The 14,603-nt window shown below is 45.8% G+C and overlaps 1 protein-coding gene across 8 annotated transcripts in view; it reads right to left on the reverse strand.

Annotated features, from left to right (window-relative positions):
* Window positions 1-14,325, reverse strand: part of VPS13D (vacuolar protein sorting 13 homolog D) — a 266,019-nt gene extending 251,694 nt beyond the window's left edge. For all 8 annotated transcript variants that reach the window (XR_011247486.1, XR_011247485.1, XR_011247487.1 and 5 more), the window contains exons 1-3: window positions 14,227-14,325; window positions 9,248-9,420; window positions 417-494 (exon numbers count right to left, since the gene is read on the reverse strand). Coding sequence is in view for 4 of the 8 variants with exons in the window: in XM_069544704.1 (XP_069400805.1) it covers window positions 417-494; window positions 9,248-9,344 (175 nt within the window). In the remaining 4 variants the exon portion in view is untranslated. The remainder of the gene's footprint in view (window positions 1-416; window positions 495-9,247; window positions 9,421-14,226) is intronic.
* Between the last annotated feature and the right edge of the window lie 278 nt (window positions 14,326-14,603).

Below are 14,603 nucleotides of genomic sequence, written 5' to 3' on the forward strand. Positions count from 1 at the left end.
TCGAACTCGAGTCTCCTGTGCCTCCTCTATTGCAGGCAGGCTCTTTACCACTAAGCCACTGGGGAAGCCCAAAATGTATAATGAATTCTCTAAAAATAAGAATCTCCTGTGTCTAAGACAGAAGTTTCCAGACCTTTAAGAATCACCTGGGGAGCTTAGTAAAGGTGCAGGTTCAAAAAATAAATAAATAATGATGCGGGTTCAATGACACGTCTTCAGAAACTCTAATTCAGTAAGTCTGGGGGCTACAACCACCCCAAGAGCATCCTGACACTAGCAGCCTAGGGACCACACTTGAAGACTGATCAAAACTCCTATTCTGCCTCTTCCTGGTCCAACAGAGCCAGACGCAAGGGTTCTCAGTTTCCACGTCCCAAACAATGTAATACCGCCTCCCTCTCCCTTGTTTCACGTACCAGCTTTGACCTCGAATGGTAATTCCAGTTCTTTCAAGGCATCTTTCTTTAAAGGCAAGTTTTCTAATTCAACAGCACCTAAAAAATAAAAACACCGTAACATGTTCATCCAACAGATGCAGTAGGTGCCTACTGTGTGCACATCAGTGGCGAGTAAAGAGAGAGTTTCCCATGGAGGCCCAGGCCGTACCTACCGCTGCGCTCTATCTGCACTGATGTCCTGACCTGCCCACTCTGACATGTAAGCCTGCCAGCAGACGAAGGGCTTAAGGCAGGGATCAGACTCTAACAAGCCAGGGTGTAAATATTTCAGTCCTTACAGGGTCTATTGCACATTCTCTCTTTTTTTCTCTACAAGTCTTTAAAAATGGAAAAGCCATTCTCAGCTAGCAGAGGGATCTGGCCAGGTGGCCAGTTTACATGCCCCAAGTTTAGGCTAATATTCACCCAAGGACCATTAACACTTGGATCACCTGGGATGAAATACAGATCCTGGTTTCCCCATCCAGATATCTCTGAAACTGAAACAGAAATTTGCCATTTTTAACAAGCTCTCCTCATCCACTACCCGCCCTCCTAAAATGATATATTCCACACCATGTCTAAGAGCTCCTGTGAGTTCAGTAAAGTTGGTCATCAGAAGCAAGTACACTCTCTCTTCTGGAAAGCCAGCCTAAACAGGTTCTCCTTCCCACCCTCACTTGCAGAGTAATGAGCAAAGGCATGAACTGGACCACTGCTCAAGGTCCTTTTCAGCCCCAGCTTTTACCATCACTTAAACCCAAAAGTACTAGATGTCTCCAAAGCAGACTGATGGGACAGTCATGGGGGTGACGCTCTCGAAGCTACGGAAGTGACCCTCCCCTGTGCCTAAGGCACGGTGCTGGCCCCTGGGATTATAAACAAAGGCAGGCAGGGTCCCCACCCTCAAAAAGCTGGGGATACAGCCATCGTTTTATAAAGTTGTTTAAGCAACAAAGTTGATTTCTGAGTCATATAAATCTGTCTGAAATATATTTTCAAGAACAGAAAGTACAGACAACAACTAGCAACCATTAGCTGGCAAGAGAACTCAGAAGAAAGGAAAGCAAGTCTTTTCCCCCAAAGACAAACTAATACAAGAAACCTGATTACTTCACCCTTTGAATGATTAAGATGTGCCTTACTGGCGTCTAAAGAAGTATTCAAAGCTAGCATCTAGGCAGATTCTGAGCAAATGGACCCAACTTATTTTTCAGATGTTTGTAGGAACACTTGTCCACACAGCGTTCCACACACCTTAAGACGAACCAAAAAGAGAAGTTAATTGTCTCAGAGAGACCAGAAACAATTCTATATCCACATTTGGGGAGAAAATGATTATTAGGGGAAAAAAATATGAAACACATCCCTTATCAGTTGAAACTGACTTAAAGGGAGGAAACCATACAGTTTCTTCTTTTAAAGAGCAACATTTGCAATTTGACTCACTTGCCCTATTTTTCAACACCCAAATCTGTCACAACAGCAGACAGCCCCAGGTTTCCATGGCTGCTATGCCACATGGAGAACTGGACTTGCAGGCAATCCATGCAACGTTAACAATTAAAGAAGCTGAACCAAAGAGAGCAAAGGAGGTGGTCTCGAAAGAAGACGCAGAGGCAAAAATGAAGAGAAAAGGCAGCCTAAAGAGTCCAAAACAAGGGAATCAGACAAAATACAGATCGAAGGCTTCCTACTTCCCTACCCACAACCGGCCCTGCAGGGAAAGGTCCCTCCAAGGAACCAGGCCACAAAGCACCCAGCAGAGGTGAGCACCTTATAGATGATAATGTTTGTTGGTTTCCAGGCAGAAAGTCTGCAGACTTACTTATGGATGGCTCTCTCATGCCAAAATTCCTCAGCTCAGATTAATAAGAAATCTACTCACTAGCGTGTAGTGCATGTGCACTCAGTTGTGTCCAACTCTTCGCAACCCCAGGGACTGTGGCCCGCCAGGCTACAGAGGACTGTTCATGAAACTTCCCAGGCAAGAATACTGGAGTGAGTTGCCATTTCCTACTCCAGGGGATCTTCCCAACTCAGGGATCCAACCCAGGTCTCCTGCATTGGCAGGCAGATTCTTTACCACTGGGCCACCTGGGAAGCCAGAACTAGGGTGAATTTAGAGTAAATACCTAATGACTACTCAATCCTCCTTCCTGGGCTCTAGGAAAGTCAACCTCATTTAAAGGGCCAACCTGAGGTTCAGAGCTTATAAAACAGAAAAGGAGGGGGAATCTAAACGTATGCCCACAGCCCACAGTTCAAACTCCTTGACTCAGCACTGGCAGCTGCTACCTTCTGGCCTCAAACCATCTGAACATGCCCTGCAGGGGTCCACCTTCTGCCTCTACTCACAGGCCTCATTCTGCTGGAAGGTGGTCACCCAGTCTGGGCCATCTACCAAAACCCTACAAGACCCACTCAAAAGCTACCTCCAGAATAGCTCTCTCAGAGTCCTTCAGACAGGATGAATGATCCTCCTCCCACTGCATTACAGTTGGATCTCTACTGTAACAACATAATACATACCGCTTCTATTACTGTACACTCATTTCTGCCTCCCTGACAGGTTAACAGTTCTCTTAGAACAGGGACTACAAAGGAGGGAGCTGGGATGATGATATTCATAATGATGATGATGATAGTACCCTGAGATCCTACTATGTACCAAGCACTTTATATGCATTTCTTAATTTGATCCTCACAAAAATATAATGAAGTATTACTTTCTTCACTTTTAAATTAAGAAAAGTGAGACTTAGAGGATAAGCAGTTGCTTACAAATAACAGAGCTGGTCAGTGGTAGTGCCAGAGTTCATATCAGGCCTGGCCGATCACTGGTGGCAAGAGGGAGAGGGGGTGGGAATCCCCTGGCGGTCCAGTGGTTAGGACTCCGCATTCTCACTGCTGAGGGCCTGCGTCCAATCCCTGGTAAGGAAACTAAAATTCCACACGCCTCATGTTACAGCAAAAGAAAAGGCTGGAGGTGGCGGGGGGCGTGGCCGGGGGGGGGGGCGGTGCTGGTGAAGAAGAGGCTTTTATGTAACTTGCTCACAGTCACAAACAACCCTAAAGTGGTGGAACTAGGGTTAAACCCTATGCCTGAGCTCCAAGTATTTTCTATTGTCTCCCCTTTTTGTGTCATTCCATAATATGCTCAGTGTTTGTTGAATGACTGAACAAATGAAATACTATACAGGTGCTGTCTCTGTCCTTCAACTTCTCCTATGCTATTTTGCATTTTTATTGCTTTGAGCATGTGTGCACAGTCTATCCTTGAAGTCCAATGTACCAGCCAGTCACAATGCTGATGCTCAAATGGTGATGATGATTAACACTGACTGAGGGCCCACTGAATGCCAAGAGTAGTTCTAGCTCTTTGACCCACATTAATGGGTTCAGTCCTTAAAACTGCATGAGACAGGGAATATTCTCTCCAACTTGCAGAAAGGGAGACTGAAGCATTAAGAATTTGAGTAATTTAGTGCAAGGGATGTAGGGTACAACACAATAAGTAGAGTTAATGTATATGCTGTATATCAAAATTGAATCCTAAGAGCTCTCATCATAAGAAAAAAGGTTTATTTCTTTAATTTTGTACCTAAATGAGATGCTGCATGTTCACTAAACTTACTGATGATCATTTCATGATGTATGTAAGTCAAATCATTATACTGTACACCTTAACCTTATACAGGACTCTGTATCAATTATATCTCAGTAAAAGTGGAAGAAGAAAAAAAGAATTTGAGTAATTTGCCCAAGTTATTGGTCTAAGTGAAGGAACTGGGATTCAAACCCAGTCTGACTACAAAATTCATACACTTGACAACTATTTCGGTCTCCTTTGCATCTCCCAAAGTATCTGTAAATATCTCTCAGTTCAGTTCAGTCGCTCAGTCGTGTCTAACTCTTTGCAACCCCATGGTCTGCAGCATGCCAGGCCTCCCTGTCCATCACCAACTCCTGGAGTTTACTCAAACTCATGTCCATTGAGTTGCTGATGCCATCCAACCATCTCATCCTCTGTCGTCCCCTTCTCCTCCTGCCTTCAATCTTTCCTGACATCAGGATCTTTTCAAATGAGTCAGTTCTTCACATCAGGTGGCCAGAGTTTCAGCTTCAACATCATTCCTTCCAAAGAAATCCCAGGGCTGATCTCCTTTAGAATGGACTGGTTGGATCTCCTTGCTGTCCAAGGGACTCTAAAGGGTCTTCTCCAACACCACAGTTCAAAAGCATCAATTCTTCAGCACTCAGCTTTCTTTATAGTCCAACTCTCACATCCATACATGACTGCTGGAAAAACCATAGCCTTGACTAGACGGACCTTTGTCGGCAAAGTAATATCTCTGCTTTTTAATATGCTGTCTAGGTTGGTCACAACTTTCCTTCCAAGGAGTAAGCGTCTTTTAATTTCATGGCTGCAATCACCATCTGCAGTGATTCTGGAGCCCCAAAAAATAAAGTCTGCCACTGTTTCCCTATCTATTTTCCATGAACTGATGGGACCTTAGTTTTCTGAATGTTGAGCTTTAAGCCAACTTTTTTACTCTCCTCTTTCACTTTCATCAAGAGGCTCTTTAGTTCTTTGCTTTCTGCCATAAAGGTGGTGTCATCTGCATATCTAAGGTTACTGACATTTCTCCTGGCAATCTTGATTCCAGCTTGTGCTTCATCCAGCCCAGCATTTCTCACAATGTACTCTGCATATAAGTTAAATAAACAGGGTGACAATACAGAGCCTTGACATACTGCATTTCCTATTTGAAACCAGTCTGTTGTTCTATGTCCAGTTCTAACTGTTGCTTCCTGACCTGCATACAGATTTCTAAAGAAGCCGGTCAAGTGGTCTGGTATTCCCACCTATTTCAGAATTTTCCAGTTTGTTGTGATCCACACAGTCAAAGACTTTGACATAGTCAATAAAGCAGAAATAGAGATGTTTTTCTGGAACTCTCTTGCTTTTTCCATGATCCAGCGGAAGTTGGCAATTTGATCTCTGGTTCCTCTGCCTTTTCTAAAACCAGCTTGAACATCTGGAAGTTAACGGTTCACGTATTACTAAAGCCTGGCCTGAAGAATTTTGAGCATTACTTTACTAGCATGTGAGACAAGTGCAATCGTGCAATAGTTTGAGCATTCTTTGGCATTGCCTTTCTTTGGGACTGGAATGAAAACTGACCTTTTCCAGTCCTGCGGCCACTGCTGAGTTTTCCAAATTTGCTGGCATACTGAGTGCAGCACTTTCACAGCATCATCTTTCAGGATTTGAAAAAGCTCAACTGGAATTCCATCACCTCCACTAGCTTTGTTCGTAGTGAAGCTTCCTAAGGCCCACATGACTTCACATTCCAGGATGTCTGGCTCTAGGTAAGTGATCACACCATTGTGATTAACTGGGTTGTGAAGATCTTTTTTGTACAGTTCTTGAGTGTATTCTTGCCACCTCTTAATATCTTCTGCTTCTGTTAGGTCCATACCATTTCTGTCCTTTATTGAGCCCATCTTTGCATGAAATCTTCCCTTGGTATCTCTAATTTTCTTGAAGAGAGCTCTAGTCTTTCCCATTCTGTTGTTTTCCTCTATTTCTTTGCATTGATCGCTGAGGAAGGCTTTCTTATCTCTCCTTGCTATTCTTTGGAACTCTGCATTCAAAAGGATATTTTCCTTTTCTCCTCTGCTTTTCACGCTATTTGTAAGGCCTCCTCAGACAGCCATTTTGCTTTTTCGCATTTCTTTTTCTTGGGGATGGTCCTGATCTCTGTCTCCTGTACAATGTCACGAACCTCTGTCCATAGTTCATCAGGCACTCTATCAGTCTAGTCCCTGAAATCTATTTCTCACTTCTACTATATAATTATAAGGGATTTGATTTAGGTCATACCTGAATGGTCTAGTGGTTTTCCCCACTTTCTTCAATTTAAGTCTGAATTTGGCAATAAGGAGTTCATGATCTGATGATCATGATCTTCAGCATTACTGGTCAGGTAAATATCTCTAGACAAACTGAAATAACATTCTCATTCTTCTCTCCTATCCTCTGCCCCCAAACCCTCCTTAATCATGTCATCAAGATCAACAAAAAAGTTTTCAACTCCTTTACAAAGCCATTCTCTCAGTGCACTGTGATGCTCTAAAACTTTTTTGGCCAAGCACCATGGCGTGCTCCGGATCCATAAACATAGAGTAACTACATCAGTTACGAAAGAAAAAGCATGTTTCTATTCTGCAGGGACACATTCCTCAAACTCCGTAGGCTTGCTAAAAGCCATAGAGAATACTCTTTAAGAAAAGATAGGCACAGAAAAGGGGTAGAAAGCTTCAGAGATACCCACAGTTGTCCTTACAAGATATATTCTGTCTGAAATTGCTGAGATTAGAGGGACTTCCCTGGTGGTCTGTGGCTGAGACTCCGAGTTTCCAATGCAGGGGGCCCGCACTCAATCCTTGGTCTGGGAACTAGATCCCACATACCGCAACTAAAGATTTTGCCTGGCGCAATGAAGATAGAACATCCTGCATGACACAACTAAGACCCAGCACAGCCAAATAAGCAAATAAAAAATTTTCTTAAAAAGAGCAGCTTTAGCTAGGAGGGTCAAAGAAGCATCTTTGAGGAGGCGGCATTTGAGCAGACTGGACCAGAGTGAGGACATAGTCACGCAGGCATCTGGAGGAAAAGTGATCTGGGTGTTTTGCATGTTCAGGACCAACCAGGAGGACAGAAGGTCAAGTGTTAGGATCGAAGGTCAAGGAGGAAGGAGGGCGGACCTGGTTGTTAACACAGGTCAATTCTGGGTAATGGGTGTGTCTTATGTTCTGGATTTTTTTTAATTAAAAAAAACCTGAAACAAAGACAGAGTGATGTAAAATGTAGCAGCTTGCTTGGCAAAAGGATAAATGGGAGATCTACCCATTGTGGAAGGCCCTGTGTGGGATCAAGGTGGTCATTCCTACAGGACAAGTATATCCGCTCTGTATACTAGAAGGCCGGGGGTTGGAGTCCAGCCCAGCCCAGCTCCATCCCATCCCCCATATCTCATGGAAGTCAGTCCTTGAATCAGAGTCAGAATCAGGATGGAGGGGCGCTAGGACCTAGTCCAGAGATCGCAGAGACCAGGTGATCCACTGAGGCTGCCCCCCTCCCCACCCAGTGCACACCTGGCTACTTGGTCAAGCATCCTTTCATGCAGAGTCCACATGCAGGCTGAATCCTTTTCAGGGACTTGCCTGGTAGTCCAGGGGCTAAGACTCCACGCTCCCAATGCAGGGGGCCCAGGTTCAATTCCTAGTCAGGGAACTAGATCCCACATGCCACAACTACGAGTTCATACGCTGCAACTAATACCTGGTGCAGCCAAAATAAATAAGGAATAATAACTTTAAAAAATAAATAAATAAAATTGCGGAGGTTCAAAGTCTATTATCAGTGGAGACACCATAACTGATCAGATACCAATTGCTATTCGTTAATTTCTTTAGCAAACATCCTTCTTACCACATCCCTCTTGAGAAAGCCAGCTCTGTTGTCAGCAATGTTGTGGTTTGCAGGGCTCCTTCTGGGCCCAGTGACCTACCCTGTTCATCCCATTAGCTTCACAGTGTGTCTGAGAACTTCAATACGTGACCAAAGACATAAACTCAACACTACTATTATACTTTAAACACAGCCCTTTCCCGGCCAACCGGTCACTTTCACTTCCCATCAAGAAGCTCCCATCCAGGAAAGTGCAGAGGAAAAAAAAGAATAGGAAAGAAGCCATTGCTGTTTCCAATGAAGGGAAGGGAGCAGCGGGGTGCAACCCTGCAAGCTCCCTCTGACCTCTCGCTGCCACGATCCTTCCCCTGGCTTGGGTGGGTCAGGAAACCGCAGAGGCTTCTGGGAACAGTAAATCACTGCACCTGTGCTCAGGCTGTCCACGCATCTGCTTCACGGCCAGCCCCCCTAACCTGCCCCAGTACACTTGCCAAAACTCACACTCCCAAGGAAGCCCAGGAGGTTTCCACTATGTTTGAGGCCCCCTTTCCTCTTTCTATGATTCTACATGTTTGCAAACTGACTTGATCTTCTTTCTTTCCCTAGATGTGTTAAAGGGTTCTGTTTTGAGTTGAGCAAAGAGAACTTAAAGCAAGGAAGGAGAAGAAAACACTTTTCCAATCCCCTCATCAAACCACTGGGCTGCATTTAGGAAGTATAGCCTTGTCAAGGTGAAAATGTCTCAAGCTTTAGGTATTTTACTAGTCAGCAAGACAAGATCCCATAAACTCTGTCGGAAGACCCTACAGTAATATGCAGGTATCTATTACACACCAGCAGGAAAGGAGCTTCAAAGGCCACTCCACTTGATCCTTACAGCAACCCAGAGGTACACTGCCCTCTAATCATAAGAAATTGAGGCTCAGAATTGCAATGACTTGTTCATATAGCTAACAAGTTACAGCAGGATTTGAAGCTGAAGCTAATGCCACTGTCACTACATCCTGGCTGCTTCCATAAAGCCCTATAAAACTAAAAACCTTAACTGGGGCAAAGCATAGTCACCAGTAGTATGGTCTTTTTAAAATGATTATTATTCTTATGTAATACTTCCCTAAACTCTAAGACAATATAGCTACCTACTTAAGTTACCCTATAATAATAATACTCAGTGTCCTATGGGGGAACATTATTTTCTTTTGCACATATTTGGAACAAAGCCATCTGGCCATTAAGGTTTACTATTCTCAACACAATAAAAAGAATATAAAAAATAGATATCCAATCTGCAAAGCACAGTTCACCAAAAAGAGACACACATACTCACCTTTCAAAAGCGCAACGGAGAGTTGGTCAGTGTTCAGGTTATTGACATATTTCCCCAGGTAGGTATTAAGAACCCAGGCTACAAGACCTTCCAACATGACTATATCCTCAAGACAAAGTGTTTAAAACTCATGGATTATTCTTTATTTCTCTCTCTCATGGTCACAGAAGAATCTATGGAAGAAGAAAAAAAAGAAAATGAACAGAAAAACCAAACAATTTTTCCAAGATGATATCCTACTCTATCTGTCCTGAAAGTAGATGGATATAAACCACAGATTTAAAAAAAGACGGGGTGTGAATGTTCACAGCACCACCATTTACAATAGCCAAGAGATGAAAGCTACTCAAGTATTGTCAACAGATGACTGGATAAAGGTGTGGTTTACATATACAATGGAATACTACTCAGCCATCAAGAAAAGAAGGAAAGGGACTTCTCTGGTGGTCTAGAGGTTAAGCAATGCAGGGGACACAGGTTCAATTCCTGGTCAGGGAACTAAGACCCCACATTCCTCGGAGCAACTAAGCCCACATGCTACAATTGCTGAAGCCCACGTGCTCTGGAGTCCCCAAGCCACAACTACTGAGCCCATACACCACAACTGGAACGCCCACATGTCTCAACAAGAGATCCCCAACAACATAACGGAGATGCCACGTGCCGTGAAACATGATGAAGCCAAATGAATAAGTATTTTTTAAAAAGAAAGAAAATATTGCTATTTGCAGCAACATGCATGGACCTAGAGAATATCAAACTAAGTGAAGTCAGACAGAGAAAGACAAATACTATAGGATATCATTTATATGTGAAATCTAAAAAAATAATGCAAATCAATCTATATATACAACAGAAACAGACTCTCAGACATAGAAAATAAACTTACAGTTACTAAAGGGGGAAGAAGGGAGGGATAAATTCGGAGTATGGGATTAGCAGACACACACTGCTGCTGCTGCTGCTGCTGCTGCTAAGTCACTTCAGTCATGTCCGACTCTGTGGAACCCCAGAGACGGCAGCCCACTAGGCTCCTCTGTCCCTGGGATTCTCCAGGCAAGAATACTGGAGTGGGTTGCCATTTCCTTCTCCAATGCATGAAAGTGAAAAGTGAAAGTAAAGTCACTCAGTCGTGCCTGACTCTTAGCAACCCCATGGACTGCAGCCTACCAGGCTCCTCTGTCCAGGGGATTTTCCAGGCAAGAGTACTGGAGTGGGTTGCCATTGCCTTCTCCAAGCAGACACACACTACTATACATAAAACAGATTTAAGCAACAATGATCTACTGTGTAACATAGGGAACAATATTCAATATTGTAAATAACCTATAATGGAAAATAAACCTAAAATATATATATTTAGAACTGAATCACTTTGCTGCACACCTGAGACTAACTTCAATATATATATATAAAAAAAAAAGAATGATGGATGGGAAACACTGTTAAGACGCCACCACTAAAAAAAAAAAAAAAAAAGATGCCAACACTAGCAAATGGAGGGCCAAACCAATACATTACATACTGATGCAGCTGCAAAGAATGGTCACTTATAAATTAACCAAAAATTACCTACAATTCAAAGTTGTGCATCTTTTTGATGTAACTGATCATTAAACTGATTGCTTTTGTTGACTGACCTGGGCATTAGGCTGTCCTGATCAGAGGTTCTATCCATATGTGACCTGGCAACATCTAGAGATATTTTTGAATATTATGACTGGGGGCTGGGGCGGGGGGCGAGGGGGATGTGGCTGGAATTTTGCCACTGGTACCTTGTGAGAGGAGACATGACATGGAAGTTGCTGAACTCCCTACAATGCACAAGACAGCCCTTCACAGCAAAGAATTATCCAGCCCAATATACCAACAGTACCAAGGATGAGAAACCCTGTTAAAAATGGCTCAAGAGGGACTTCCCAGGTGGCGCATTGGATGGGAGTCTGCCTGCCAATGCAGAAGACACAGGTTCAAACCTTGGTCAAGGAAGATCCCACATGTCTCAGGGCAACTAAGCCCGTGCGCTACAACTACTGAACTGCCGTGCCCTAGAATCTGTGCTCCTCAACAACTGAAGCCACTGCAGGGAGGAGCCCTCACACTGCAATGAAGCGTAGCCCCCAACTCCCCGCAACTAGAGAAAGCCCAAGAAAAGCAATGAAGACCCGCGTGTGTTAAGTTGCTTCAGTCCTGTCCAACTCTTTGCAACCCCATGGACTGTAGCCTGCCAGGCTCCTCTGTCCATGGAATTCTCCAGGCAAGAATACCAGACTGGATTGTCATTTCCTCCTCCAGGGGATCTTCCTCACCCAGGGATCGAACCCAAGTCTCTTATCTCTCCTGCATTGGCAGGTGGGTTCTTGACCACTACTGTCACCTGAGAAGTCCAACGAAGACCCAACACAGTCAAAAAAAAGAAAGAAAAATGGCCTAAGAGATTGTATCAATGAACGTCATATTTTGCAATGATCCTCTTAAACCTTCCTGAGGGAGACAGCAGTGGTTTATCACTGTTCTTAAATGTCCCAGAACTGCATTACTGGTATTTGGACACCAGCTGATGCTGATACAATACCTTACTCAGTAACTACAAACACCAGAAATCTTCTGGTTCCAGGTATAGTATTCACATCCAGTATTGATTTATTACTGTCCACCATAATAACTAGTGTCCATTAGCATTACAAAAAATAAATTATTTTTAGTATTCCATAAAATTAACATAGGGAACTTGAGACACAAAAGTTTAAACGGCATCAAGATTTCTCAGTTAGTAGATCCCAGTTAGTTAGATGTGGGCTCCACATCTTGCTCTGAGCCAAGCATGTGGGACACAAACCCACCAAGCCTGACGCTCCAGGTTTGCTGTGGCAGGCATCCCACTTGGAACTGGCCCTTTCTGGATCCTTTCCAAGCACTTTGCCCCACCTCCAGTGATTCATCTTAGTGCCAGAAGACATTCTTAGGCCAACTGAGAGGCCTCCACCCACCAAAACCCCCCAAACACAAAGCTCTTTAAGAGTTAACCTGCAGGAAAAATTGTTTTTTATTCGTCAACAGTGTTCCGCATTTCCAGATTAAATTAACTCTTATTTGTCAACAATGACAGTAAAAACATATAAGAAAATAAGTGCTTTGTTGTTGTTTAGTTGCTAAGTCACGTCTGACTCTTTTGTGACCCCACGGACTACAGCCCCACCAGGCCCCTCTGTCCATGAGATTTCCCAGGCAAGAATACTGGAGTGGGCTGCCATTTCCTACTTCAGGGGATCTTCCTGATACAGGGATCAAAGCCGAGTCTCTTTAGTCTCCTTCACTGGCAGGGAGATTCTTTACTACTGAGCCACCTGGGAACACTAATTTCTTTCCAAAGATCTTTTGTAAAGCACATTTTATGTAAAATTACGAACCTGCTAAAAATTATCAGGTACATTTATTTAAAGAAGAGATTACAAGAACAAGTTTCTTAAAATAAGAATAAAGGAAACACTTGATTATAACTTTAAACGAGTAAATCTTTGAAAATGAAACATGAATCTGACTAATCTATTCTTACTATGCAAACTCCAAACACACTTAAACAAAGAGCCAAAGTCGGAGCACTCTTATTTTTGAAGTAACTGCCATTGATTCTGGCCCTAAATGCCAACAAACTCTGAAGTGCCAACTACAAGTGCTCTCTGAGTAGGAATAAAGGGATAGTTTGTACACAAGATCTACTTCCCCTGAAGGTGGAGGAAGGCAAAGACCAGATTAAAAGAAGACCGGGTCAGAGGCACTATAAAACTCCCTGGGCAATAGGTTAAAGCCCAAGCCAGACGGCATCCATTAACTCTGCTAAGCATCTAAACCAGGCTTGAGGCCACTTCAAGGATTCCCTTAAGGAATCCGGTGTCAGGAAGGGCCCCCAGGCTGGCCAGAATCCCAAAATGCTTACACTCCTGTCCATCAGGACTTGTCCGCAGCTGCCTGGCACTAACCCCCACCTGGCCTCCCCTAAATGGTGGGGCAGGTGACACTGGAGATCAGTGCTCAGCCCACCGGCGGGCAGACAGCTGGCCATGACCTTGAGCCAGGCCCCTCCCTCGAGGGGCGGCTGGAGTCCTAAGTAGGAAGGGCTGGCGACAGGAGCGGAGGCGGCGGGGCGGAGCGCTGCCGGCACAAGGAGCTCGGAGATCAGCGGCCGGAGAGGGGCAGGAGCCAGGCCCGGGGCCCCGCAGGAAGGAAACAGCCCAGGAGGCGAGGCTCCCCCCAGACCGTGCACCTCCCCTCTGCTCAAAACCCTACGCCCAGTTCTGGGGGACGGAGACCCCACCTACCAGATAGAGCCAGGAGGGAACAGATCCAGGAGTCCCCAAGCACCAGGAAGGAGGGGCTCAGCCAGGGCATGACCCCGGAGGGCAAGGGGCAAAGAGGTTTGAGGCCTGATGTCCGCAGCCCAGACCGTGACCCCAAAGGATGGAGAAGGGGGTGGTTAAGACTCTCTAGAACCCTGACTGGAGATCCTTCTTGGGAACAGGTAGCGAGGCTCATACACTGGGCTCTCGTGTGGAGACCAAGGCTCCGGCGGGGAGACGCGGGATGACACCCTCTTCATCCCCGGGAACCAAGCTGCCCCGACCCTGGAGAGGATGCGGGGTCTGGCGGGGGCTCACACTCCACAGGACACGGACGCCGGAGTCCCGAGAGGCTCAGGACTGCCAAGCGTCTGGCTAGGGTGGCCGCACAGGCTCGGACGCGGGGGTCTCGGTGAGGGCCGGGCGCTCGGGGATGTCGGGGGCTCGGACGCCCCAGGACTTCACCGAGCAGCTCGGAGGGCCTGACGGTGGGGTCCCCAGACTCCCCGCGCCGCGCTCCCCGCGGGCGGGCCCGGGCCTCTAGGTCTGAAGCAGATCCCGAGCAGCCGACCGCGGGCCCACGCCCGCCCTGAGTCCCCCGGCCCAGCTCGCCGCCCGGCGCCGCCCCGCCTCGGCCCGTACCTGTCGGTGTCCGGACCGCCCGCCCCAGCCCGTCACTGCGCGGCGCTTCCTCTCCGCGGCTCCTCAATGGCGCTGGCCGGCCGCACTCAGGCCTGCCCCGACCCGACCAATCGAGCGAGCGACTCGCCGGCGCCTGACCAGCCGAGCGCCGAGTCATCGAGGAGGCGCCACCGGCCGCCCACTTCACAGAGTTTGCAGGGGCTGGAGCAGAATCGGGAGAAAGGCCCTAACAGCCTCATGTTATAGCATGTGGGTAAACCGAGTCCGGGGGAAGGCTACAGGTTGAGATGATAATATTTAGGACAGACTGGCCTACAGTCGGTTAGGCACTTAGCAGTCCAGGGGTCTGTTAAAACACAACGCAAACTTTGCCACTT

Source organism: Ovis canadensis, chromosome 12, assembly GCF_042477335.2.
Source record: "Ovis canadensis isolate MfBH-ARS-UI-01 breed Bighorn chromosome 12, ARS-UI_OviCan_v2, whole genome shotgun sequence".
Classification (NCBI taxonomy): domain Eukaryota; kingdom Metazoa; phylum Chordata; class Mammalia; order Artiodactyla; family Bovidae; genus Ovis; species Ovis canadensis.